The sequence below is a fragment of the Homalodisca vitripennis genome, chromosome 1, assembly GCF_021130785.1.
Source record: "Homalodisca vitripennis isolate AUS2020 chromosome 1, UT_GWSS_2.1, whole genome shotgun sequence".
NCBI classification, from domain to species: Eukaryota; Metazoa; Arthropoda; class Insecta; order Hemiptera; family Cicadellidae; genus Homalodisca; species Homalodisca vitripennis.
The window spans coordinates 64,227,104-64,240,132 of NC_060207.1; the positions used below are offsets into that span (position 1 = coordinate 64,227,104).

The 13,029-nt window shown below is 30.3% G+C and overlaps 1 protein-coding gene across 1 annotated transcript in view; it reads right to left on the reverse strand.

Annotated features, from left to right (window-relative positions):
* Positions 1-13,029, reverse strand: part of LOC124363269 (ubiquitin-conjugating enzyme E2 G2) — a 41,977-nt gene that overhangs the window by 20,390 nt on the left and 8,558 nt on the right. The window contains exon 2 of the mRNA XM_046818482.1: positions 1,445-1,526. Coding sequence (XP_046674438.1) covers positions 1,445-1,526 — 82 coding nt within the window. The remainder of the gene's footprint in view (positions 1-1,444; positions 1,527-13,029) is intronic.

The following is a 13,029-nucleotide window of genomic DNA, read 5'->3' on the forward strand; positions in this document are numbered from 1 at the left end:
AATGTTGGATGTGTTCACCCTATACACCGCCAAGATATTACTAATCAACAAGATGGCACTCCTCACTTTACTATTGATATCCAAAATTGGCTAAATGCTAACTATCCAACTTGGATAGGCCGAGAAGGTCCTGTACCTTGGCGTACAAATTCTACTGATCTCAACCCCATGAAATGTTTTGTGTGGGGTTTCCTTAAGTCTGAGTTGTATGCAACACCTGTAAATAACGAAGAGGTACTTTTGAATAGGATCCAAGTTGCAACACAGAAACTTAGGGAAAAGTTAAGTCATAAAGTGACTGTTGGAGCAATGCATAAGAGAGGTAGAGCCTGCATAAGAGATAACGGAGACATTTTGAAAATAAACTGAAATGAAACTCTAAACTGGTATGTAGCTTTATTAATAAAAAAAATAATGTCTGACTTATTAATTTGTATTATCAATATTTAGGGATCTAAAAGCAATTGTTTTCATAGCTAAATTTTTATCATATCATGTTTTACATAATTGAAACTCACATAACTGTACTTAATTGATAAGAAATAAAACAATGTAACATATTTTCTGAAATCTGAGGTTTTGAAGCAGTTTTTATGATATTTACTAGTCTCTAGAATTTTTTTTATACATAATTATGAATGTTCGCTTTCTCTTTAAATAAAAAAATTAAAACTTCCCATTTTAAGTTGATTTCATTAATATTTCTGGAGATTCAGATGCATTAAAAGTTATCCATACTTGCACCAAATTTAATGTGTGCGCAGTGTGCATGTGTATGTGTGTAAAGGGTGGAAGGATAGAAACTTCTTACTTATTTTAAACATGTAGGAGAAAACCAGATTTATACCATGGATTTTGTTTTTATAAAAATACCAAACAAACGAAAAAATGTGTTGATAATTTGTGTTTTGTTCTTAAAGAAGTATAGAATTAAGAGAGAAAACAACTGTGGTATGTGGCACCCCCTTCTTCTACTGATAACCTCTCTTTATAAACATTTCCGGTTTGGTTTATTTTTATAACTCAATCATATAAGTAAGAACTAGCAAAAATATACGAGTTATTTAATTAAACTTAACAGTTAAAATCACCATTATTGCTTTGCAGACACAAAGCTGATTTTAAATATAATAATTAGATTTTAACAAAAACAATGTTATTAAGTCAACTATTTTTATTTAAGAGTTGATTATGGAACTAGGTTTGTAAAAATTCCAAAACCAAAATCAAGTGATACTAACTAATGTATAATTGTCATCAAGGAAAATAAAGACAAGTATTTAAAACAAAGTAACTATGGCCTTTTATTATTTGACAAGTCAAACTACAAATGTATTTGTATAACATATCAAAATAATAATGCAATATGTAAACTCTATCTTAGTTATATACATGATTCTCATTATTCTATCAATCATTAGTCAACTATAAAATACAAACTTACGTGATCAGAGCTTCCCATTCAAAAAAGTTTTCTTCATTTATAGGGCCAGCTATAATACCTTCTGGAGGGTTCAATGTTAATTCTGAAAAAAAAAAAACAAAACAAACCAAATAAAAACTGAGCACAGCACATATTGACTAGCAAGAACAGCTTAACTGAGATCAAGATTAAAATTTCAAATAATTATTGCTTAATAGTTAGTTGTTAGTACCATGTTTTATTATAATTAGTTAGATAATTTTTTTTTTTTAAGTGTGTAAGAAATTCAGCAGCTGTCTTTGATTAGGGATAGTCTAAACAATCTGTTATACTGATAAATCTAAACAAGTTATGAAAATTTAAATGAATTTTAATTTTTTGAGCATTTAATAAAGACAAAGTGTGTTTGAAAAAGCTTTTGAAACTCTAAATAGTTCACTTATAATGTATTAGAGGTTAAATAACTGGCAATACCTTACTACTAATTATAATACACAGTGTTAAAAATTTACTTAACTCTTTAACTGTAGGCTATGTATTTATTTATAAACCTTTTTTGCAGTGCATTTACAAGAAATCAAACTATACCTAACAATCATATTAATCGCAACATCTCGAACAACGAATATAAACTTAAATATAAAATAATTATGTATGTTTGTAATATTTTATATGAATTAATAAAAACTAATAACATCAACTTACAACTAAACTTTAAAACATAATGCAAACTTTATCAAAATTGTTAAAATAAAGTAATAAAAGATACATATAACTTTCCAAATTACACCGCAATCAGTCCCCCTAACAGACAAAGTCAATTACAGGAGGAGCTGTTAACAAAATTAAAAATGAATATATACCAACCCATCCTATACCAGTTACAAAAAAAGACGTGAGTATAGGATATCTTATGTTCCAAAACACTTTCCACAGAAAACAACCAAGTATGCAATTATAATAATGGAGAAAAAAGAAAATAATGTCTCTATAATAAAACATTAAAAAAATTTAATATTGCAATGAGTATTGTATTAACGATAAAAAAAAATCACTTAATTACTAATTCAATGGGAGGGGGGAGGACAGGCCTCGACCTTGAGTAAAAGGCATCAAATTCACATTAATTAGATATTATGGTGCGGCTTCATAGCACCTAATCTTTTAGCACCTAATCTCATACCACCGACAGCAAAAAAGTCGTCGTTTAGGTGCTGTGATATTAGGTGCTATAAGGTTAGGTACTGTGCAACGATCCGCGGTTCGTTTAGGTGCCGTTTAGGTGTCGTTTAGAGACTGTTTCAAGTTTCAGTGTCACAGCACCTCTCTCTTTGTTCCAAAGGGGTCTTGGTGGGGACAGAGCGGTTGGAGGAGAATCCAACCTTGCCCCTCACCCTGCTACCGACGTTCTGCCATTACAGCAGGGCGAGCAGTCGACAACACAAGGCGAGGCGACACGAGATAGACAGTCTGTCTACTCGCACAAGGGAAGGGTCCGTGCGTATGGCGTGCGGCGATTGTTGATTACAACTAATGATGGCACCAAATATTAAGTACCTTGAATTTGAATGAATGTTTAGGCCAAACCGCAAATCTTGCACATAACCCAATAATGTCTATGATTTGTTCATCTAATATCATTGTGTTTCACATTTTTATATAAGTTTATAATAGTTTTTATCGTCATTGGAATTAAATGTGTTCAAATCGTATATACTGTGCACTGAAAACCGGTAATAATTTGCATTAAAATCTCTATAAAAATAGGCAAAGCCTTCTCCAATTTCCCTACATCACACAAAGTAAAAATGTAATACACGTAAGCACCATGAGTTAAATAAAAAGCAAAAGTATTTGGATTAAAACATAACATCCATAGGGAATTGCAACCATTAGAACTATAGTTTAGCTTTTTAACCTCCCGATGTTCTATAACAGTGAAATTTTACTCACGAGTTTTATACTTTCAGCTGAAAAAGCTAACTATTTCATGTCAAACAGTTAGATAAGTGTTATAATGAATACAAGTACTATACATATATGTTATTTTTGTGAACTAAATACGAGATTACTTAAAATAACCTGAACGATGTTAGAAGCATTGAAACACTCGACAGAGTGTAACATAAGTGGTAGCGCACAGACGATTCTTCTTTATCTTAAAATCAATAGAGTTCTTATTTAGACCAATAAGAGCATATGTACCAAGTTTGAAGTCACTAGGACCTTTATAATAAGAGTTATCTCACAGACGGACGCACAACAAACCATTTCAATAACGCCTTTCGATTCTTCATGAAGCGTTAATAAATAGGCGGCTCATTACATTACATTAAAAAATATATTTATTTTATAATTACTACATAAACTTATAAGTCAAACTGCAATTTCTATAATTCATTCCATAAATTAACGAAACTAACCTGAGCTTTTTATAGTAAAAAAATCCAACTAGAAAAAAATAGATTATATTAGTTTTAATATTTAACACAATGCTGTTCTCCGTGTTATCAAGATGAGTGATTGTGCCGATTGCGATGATCCTCTACCTCATGTGAGTGAACATGCTGTTTGTTCTCAATGTAAAAAAAATCTACACTTCGTGTGTGCTGATATTTTAGAAAGCACATGGAATCGCATGGGACAAGCACGTCGTGAATCATGGAAGTGTAAGAACTGCTGCACAGGTAAGAGTAAACAGCAAAAAGAAACAATTACTAAGGACATTTTGGCCAGATTGCATGAAGAATTTTTGTCAAAATGGAGGATACCGCTAAGGCTCAATTTGAAAAATATGTTATTATTTTTAAGAAACAAATGGGTGAATTTAAGGAGTCCATACAATTTTTTTCTAACAATATTGATAAGTACGAGGGAAAGATTGAAACGTACTTGACTGAAGTTAAAAACCTTCAGTCCGCACAATCTGCCCTTGAACAACAAAATAGTGATTTAAGAAAATGTGTTGCTGAGTATAAGACCAAACTTGAAAATATGGAGTAATATAATAGAAATAAAAATATTCAGATTGATGGAGTTCCGGAGTCAGCTAATGAAAGCTGTCAGAGTTGTCCAGTATACCGTTGAATTTTGCCACCGATGTGCAAGCAATGCACAGGATTCCACCAAAGCGGGAAAAGGGACCAAAGCCCATTGTTCAATTTTAGAGCAGACAGACTAGAGATGCCATGCTACATAAGTGTAAAAAATTGAAAATAAAGTCCACGGACTTTGTTCAAGGTGTTCCAGAAACAAATGTTTATGTTAACTCACACTTAAAACCCATAACAAAGAGTTGTTATTTCGTGCAAAGAAACTCAAGAAACATAATTGACGTTTTGTCTGGACTGTGGAAGGTAAAGTTTTTGTGAAAAAGTTGGAGAATTGATATAAATTCTAAGTCTTTCTGCAAAGGAAGAAAGCAAGCTGTAAAATTTAACAACCAGTATAGTGAAACATTAGATTTGATTTTATAAATGATACGTTGAACATGGTTCTTAATTCTTCTGTTTTTGCATACGCAGACGACACTGTTCTTGCATGTGGGGCCTACAATAGACGTTCATTATTTCAAAGAATCAATGATGACTTGCAGAAGATTTATAATTGGTTAATCAGTAATAGATTTGCTTGTAAATGTAAATAAGTCTAAGTGTATTACATTTTTTATAATAAAAAAACAAAAGAATATTTGCACGACATTTTGAATTGCGTTTTCACTCCCATCAATGTATATATATAGCTGTGAATTTTCTAGTATAGAAATGGTTGAAAGTGTTAAATATATAGGTTTATATATTGATGAGTATTTAAAGTGAGATATACATGTAAACTATGTAACAAAAAGGTTAAGGAAAATAAACTATGCACTTTACTATTTGAAAAATGTTTTTAGGAGTGACCAGTTGAAGCAGGTGTATGTGTCATGGTTTGAGAATACCATGAGGTATGGGATATTGCATTTTGGAGGTGCATATGCCACTGTTCTAAAACCTATTGTAATGAGCCAAAGACATGCATTGCGAAATATATACAATGTAAAATGTAATGAAAGCATGAGCTACCTTTTTACAGAACACAATATTTTAACTTTCACACAGATTTATAAGTACGCCTCAATTTTGTATGTCCATAAGAGTTTATTTATGTTAAATCTAAAACCATCAAATAGAACTACCAGATCTAGTAATTATATTTTACTCGAGGTACCATTTTTTACCAAGGAATCGAGTAGACATCCGTTTTGTTATCTTGGCCCAAATCGTTTAATGACTTTGTGAGATTCTTTGGAAATAAGGTTATATTTGATAAAAATCAGAATGTTAAAATCAAAGCTATAACTTGTTAAAAGAATTAGTTTAAATATGTGTTGAAGTTTTAATATATAACAGCCATATATATTATTTACATTGCTTGTTATAACTTAGACTATTTATTTATTTGGTTTGTAAATGTTAAACTGTATTGTTTACCAATGCAATATTTATTACGTACTATTACTATTACTGAATTATTTATTAAATACTTATTTAATGTTTGTAGCCACTTGGAATGTTTATTTATTTGTTATTAGATTTCATATATTATAGTTTATTAAATTATTTGTTATTATAGTTTATAATTAAAATTTACTGAACGTTATTAAATTTAAAACCACCTACAATATATATTTATTTGTTATATCTACAATATATATCTTATATGTTATTGTCAATTTGCATTGCTTGTTATTACATTATTTTTGTGCATTGCAAGCAAATAAATTGCAAAGGAATTTGCTTGAAAATGTATTAAAATTGTAATGTTAGAAAGTTAACATATATTTTTTTATACTACTTGTTGCACACTCGGATTATTTATACATAGACTATTTTTTTATTTGGTTTGGGAATGTCAGATTCTATTGTTTACCACTGCAATATTTATTACTTACTATCGTTATCACTGCATTATTTATTTTTTATCTATTTATTATTCCTTGTAAATTTGTAATGCTTATAATTACATTGTTTTTGCACATATAACTGTTAATGCTGCTTTATTCTAAGTAATATTATAATAATCTCGTAGTATACCATTTATTAGATTTACACTGCTTTTGAGTAGTTTATGAATTTAGTTTAAGTGAAGACAATGTTATCGAAATATGAATTGAACAATGAATACTAAGATAATTGTAATTATGATTCAACTGAACTCCCGCTCGTGCCGCTTGAGGTGCACTGGGAGGTAAATTGTATTTTTATATGTATTTTAAGATAATAAAGAAGATTGAACTGATCTTGAACTTGAAAAATTTGATTTAAGAATATTATTTTAATATTCTATTAAAAAGTGTTTATTGTTGTCTATCACTGGCATGAGTATATATTTAAAAAAGGTGAAGATGTCTAAATTCTTTCAAATGGCTTATGGGCTTATATGAAATAATATCCATATTATGATTACAAATAAGGTCTACATATTATACATAAAAATGAATCACAACATATTCTTATTTCGACAAATTTTTGGTAATCCGTTGAAATGTGAAGAAATTTTCTAAGAAGAGGTGGATCAAAATAGTTGCCTGGAATATTTTACAATTTGAAAACTATTCTAATATTATTGTTTCATAATAGAATTTTAACTGAGTATTTAACAGATGTTGACACTTTCAGTTCATGTTCGTAAAACAGGCAGAAACATTTTAATACAAATTAAATTTCAGAACAGTGCGTTATCAGTAGATATGTAGACAGCAAAGAATTTATATATATATATATATATATACTAGCAGTTACCCGCGGCTTCGCACGCAATGTTCTGTTGAAAAACTGGACAATATATCTATGTATTCTTTTTCTATGACATAATAAACAGTCTAGAGATAATCGATAGTCACTCAAAGCTATTCCAATCTCCTGATCCAATTTAGATTTAAGTTTAAAGAACAAAGGTTTGGGATCCTTAAGTCGTAAAGTGAAACAGTTTTTATAAGATTAGTATTTCCCTCCCACATTCCATGATAATTTATTGAAGTTCTTTGATAGCTTCAGTAACAATAAGAGTTAGCCTTTTTATCCCAATGACGAAAGTGTATAGTACAACAAAAAAGTTGCTGCGGTCAATATGGGTCTGTTCTGGTCGTTTAAATTCACCCCCGGTCTAATCTATTTACAGTTCCACTATTGATTTATGCTGTTGCACTAACCAAAACAATGGTCTCATATATTGGTTTCGGAATCTAACTTAGGTTAAATTTTTATGATTAGGTGATTTTGATATTTTTACCGATCACTAAATATGTATTAGGGGTATATGCTTCAAGTATTAGGGCAATATTATCTCCATTTGCTTTTCAATAACTACAGTAAAAAGGCCATACACAATGTTAAAGGAACTAACCAGATTAGATTACGTTATATGCAAACATTCACAGCTTTATACAATAAGGTAGTTGTTATAACAGCGTATAAATATCATTTCTATTGTATTAGATGGATTATTGATCATTGGTGCAATCTAAATTTAAAATTAAATAACTTTGTATTTGCAATCTGCATTACACTACTGATTAAGTACTCTAAAATTATTCAATATTTACTAAAATTTAAATGTAAACACTTGTTTCTGCCTCTTGGATGAACTTTAGCTGAAAGCGTTAACAGCTACTCTAAGTGTTAATTCAGACTAAAAGCTATACCGGTTCCAAATTTCAGCACAATCCGTATAGCAGTTTCAGCGTGATTCGAGAACAAACCTCCAAACATCTTAACATCTAAACATACAAACATCCAAATATCCAAACATTCAAACTTTCGCATTTATAATATTAGTGGGATATATATCTTATTACAGATTGCACCAGTAACGCACTTATAAGAGCGCGTCTTGTTTTGGCTGTTCTAAGTAAATAAAAACTTGTTATGAGTCTTTACAAAAATTATCAGCCTGCTACCTCTGAATTTTGGTGTATTGGCGCAAATCTCTCTCTTAGTAATGATTGCATAACAAATTTAAATTAATGTTTAAATCACATTGTCAAAACTGAACATTCATAGATTAAAAAAGAATGTATGAGACCATGTTAAAAAAGACGTCAATCTTAAAAAGAGGATGAGGGCTATTAGAAAATTACTTGAAAAAAACTGAGAACAAGTATAAGGCTTCAGAAGACCAATATAACATGACATACAGTGCAAGACGACAACATCGAAAAAGTATCTTAACACCTTTGTTGCTGGTATATACTGAGTGAGATCGACTACTTTTAGTCCTCCCACTGCGCCGTAAGAAGTTTGCCGCAGTCTACTTGTAGACTGATTGTTGTTAAAATTAATCTTCCTTAATAACATATCCATTTCATTGTAATCTATTTATACAGGATGTACTACATAGGAAAGAAATAAAATTTTATAATATAGAACCAAAATAGACTTTCAATCTCGGTTTTTTTTTAAATTATAATTATAAGAAATAAACTCTGGTTATTGCCTGCTCACTTGCCTACACAACAGGCATTGGAGATTAACTTGGTAGCCAGGCAGTGTGTCTCAGCACTCAGTGCACATACACAAGTGGCCACAAGGAAAGACCACATGTGTAGATCTTTGAGTCAGGCACACTGCACAATTACGACACTCCCGCTGCGTGCCTCATGCAATACATCAAATATTGCAATTTGTTGTGTCTTCTGAGTAATTATAACATGCCTACTTTGTTTTTTGTTTAATCTGAAATGCTCAATAACAATATTGTAGCGTTTTTAAAGCTACATTGGTTTATATGTTTATTAAAACTTAAATTAAATGAAAATTTTGGGAACGAAATATTGGGATTTAATTTGAAATTAGATTGTGAAACGTCAGGGTAAAAACGAACATGTAATCCTTTGGCAAGTTAGTACTGGTAGTTTTAAATTGTTAGGAAGGCAGGTTGACTGCCTTGAATTGATTAGAACTTGTCTTGTTACGAATATTGTTCTCCTTGTTTGATACAGCTGGACCAATGAGAGAACACCGCGGATGTCCTGCAAAGTTCCTTGGAGGGAGGGAGTATAAAAGCGCCAACTCATAATTTTCGACCTTCTTTTGGTTATTTTCGTGAGTTAAGTTGATTACAGTGCGCCGTGTTTCTTAAATTTTTTCCGCGAGGGATTTTGAGATAAGCACCAAATTTATTGTACATTTATTGAAATAGTCTTCCTGATCTGATATTAAACTAATTTTGTTGTCTTTTTTATAGGAAAAAATTAAATTCATAGAAACTACAGAGCAATCTGCATAATTAATTCTCGATGAACAATAGAGCATAATAGAATCATACAAGTTATATTTGGTTCATACTTGCAAGAAAGGTGAATTAAAATTGAACTTTGTTAATAACTTTAATTGAGATTTGGTACTTTATTAATATTTAATTGGATCTGTTTTATTGGTAATTGTTATTTTATGAATTGTTACTTGGTAATTAATTGAACTTTAATAATTGTTTGAGAGAGTTGTAATCTGAATTGCAGAGACTTGAAAGTTAAGGTTCAACTAGTGGAAAGAGAAGTTTAAATTTTTATTTTTAATTTTCAGTGAACTTAGAAGTGAACATTTTTATTTTAGTTATTTCCAAGTGGTATTTGATTTTTATTTTAAAACTTCATTATTTTATTTTAGAAGAGAGCTCTGATTTTAGTTTGATGTATTTGATTAATATTTTTTTTATTTCTTGCCAAAGGAACTTTTAAATTTACTAAAAGGTTTGTCAATTCTTTTTGGAAAATAGAGTGATGAAAATTGTGAAACGTTGAACTTATTGATTTGCCAGTTTAAAATAAATCCATTATTTTTATTTAGAACTGTGATTTTTATTTTAGACAAATCAGATAATATTTAATAGTTAACAAATTTAGTAATAAATTGTACTGAATATTCACTCGGAGCTTACTAATAAAAAAATATTTTATATCGTCTTGGATGTCTCATTGATAATTTAAATATTAATATTCTGAAATATTAATATCTACAAATCCAAGTTGTTATAAATATTATATTTATTTCTGGTATAATAATTATGCAAGTTGCTAGTCAAAATTAATGATGACATGTTTTTTGTAATATACAATACTGAATCAAAAATATTTAAATTTATAAAAGTTTCCACCAAAGCTTAATAACAAGTGGTTCACAGTGTTCTAGTGGTTGTGATTTTGTTATTATTCTGATAGCTTTGTTTTGCAGGATAATGATTTCATTAATTTTAGCGCTATTACCCCATAATATTAGGCCATACCTTGTTATTGATTGAAAATAGGCATAGTATGCAGATTTAACATATTTTTCAGTAACACAATTTATAATACGTCTAAGTAAAAAATTACTCTACCAAAATATTCCTAGAAATTTAGCACAAGAAAATAAATAATTTGGTGTGTCAATTGTAGGGGTTTGTCGTAAAGTAAACCAAATGTTTTGAGTTTTGACTTCATTTAGTAAAGATCCATTTGATCTAAACCACACTGAGGCTTCCTCAAATGATTCAATGACAAAAACTTGTAGTTTGTCAAAGTTTGTATGGATATTCTACAGAGTTGTGTCGTTAGCATTTAAAAGAGATTTGAACTTAACAACGGTAGGAAATTAATTTGTATATAATAAAAACATAATAGGGCACAGGACTGACCCTTAGGTACAACATTCCTGATCACCAAATTGTTGGACCGATTTCCATTAATACAAACAAACTTTTTGCCTGCGGTTAGATAAATAGTCTTTTAAGAACTATTTAAAGCCGGACTCCTATTAATACCGTAATAGTTAAGTTTTAAGGTCCTGCTCAAGTCAAAATATGTTGCCTGAGCAAAGGCTTTAATCTCAAAAGCGTTTAGGACCTCCTTAATTAGTGAATAAACTGCATCAATGGTGTATATACCTCTTCTATTGTAATAAATTTAGATTGTTGTTATTTTCCGGATACGCAAAAAGTTCACCATGTAAAACAGTTTCTATTATTACAGGACAGGTATAATATATACTGGGCAATAGCTCTCGGGGAGACTCCTAGACCCTTTCTTAAGAATCGGGCAGATATACATATAGTTAATGGGTTCAAAAACGTATGGTAAATTCGTTAAAATATTATAATTTTAGATGAGTTATAAATGTCTTTGCTTTCTGAGTGTTTAACTCTTTTGACAGCTTTAATGACCTCATCAATCGAGACTTCTACAAAGATAAATGTGTTTCTTTCAATATGGTAATTTCTTATTAAGCTCAATCTATTAACATGAGGCTTTTTTATACTACCCTTTATTTGGTGTTAACCGAATTGATCAAACAAATGGTTTAAGTTATCTGTAGTGATATTTATTGATAATGCTGATTGAAATACTAAATATTTGTATTTTCGTTTATCAAATCCCCAGGCCTTACATTGGTTACTGCTATTTTCTATTTTTTCGACATTATGAGTAAGCTTTGCCTCTTCTACGGACTTTTTATAACATTTCTCGAGATTTACATAGTTAACATGAAGCCTATCACTAGTAGAAAGTTTTGTCGATTTCTCCAAAAACAAAAGTTTTTTCATTTGGTCCAGTTCCCCACTATACCAATCGTTTTGATTTCGACCTTTAATCTCACTAACCGTGGAACGTTGTTTTTTCACTTTAGAGTAAAATGTTTGTTTATCAACTAAAATGGAGAAATATGCATGAACGAATTTTTGGGTAGAGAATACTCTTCCATTACTAAGTAAGACATTCCAATCATGTGAAAACAAATGGTTTGTCAGACCATCAATAGAGGATTCTGGAAGAATTAAAATAAAATGTGTCACTTTTACTTTTGGATTTAGCAAGGTTTTAGATGTTTCAGACAAAGTATTCTTTTGAATATTTAAAATAAGCCCATTACGATCCAAGAAAGAAAAATCAAAGATGTTGCATGAAATAACCTGATCTAGGCAGACTAAAATAACATTATCAAGACAATGGGCTCCCCGAGTTGGTTTGCCATTAATGCATAATATACATGTAAGTCAAACTTTACATTCATAGGATACCGGGAAGTTTACAAAGCAAAAAGTAGTTTTTATAGCGGGTACAACTTCCATGTAAACCAGTAATCTGGGTTTATCTTCTTTAATATACGTTTTGTAATCGATTTATATGACGAGAACTGTGTGTGTGTGTGTGAAATTTTAACTTTTTTCGGATAGCGGGAAGATGAAAAATAATAATAATAATACTTTTTCTAGGGTTTGCAATTATATTTCAGTCGCTATGGTAGTTGATCTTCATAAAGACCCTATTGTTTTTCTGCGCAAGTCATAAGGCATGTGTGTGCCACATTTTATGTACATAGGACATAGGGAAGTTCTTCTAAGAATTCCAAGTCCATTTCTACCCCTATGGGTGGATTATATTAATGAAAGATGTAGTTATTGCTATGTATAATACACTGTATAATTCAAAATGAATAAGTAAAGCACCTACGAGGGAATTACAGGATGGTTTACTAGAAAGGAGTCACTTTAGTTCAGATATGATAAAGCCGAACTTCCATTGACAGTCAAGCTCCACGCGATAGAACTAATATGGGTTCAAATTAATTTACATATCGCAAAAATAATAA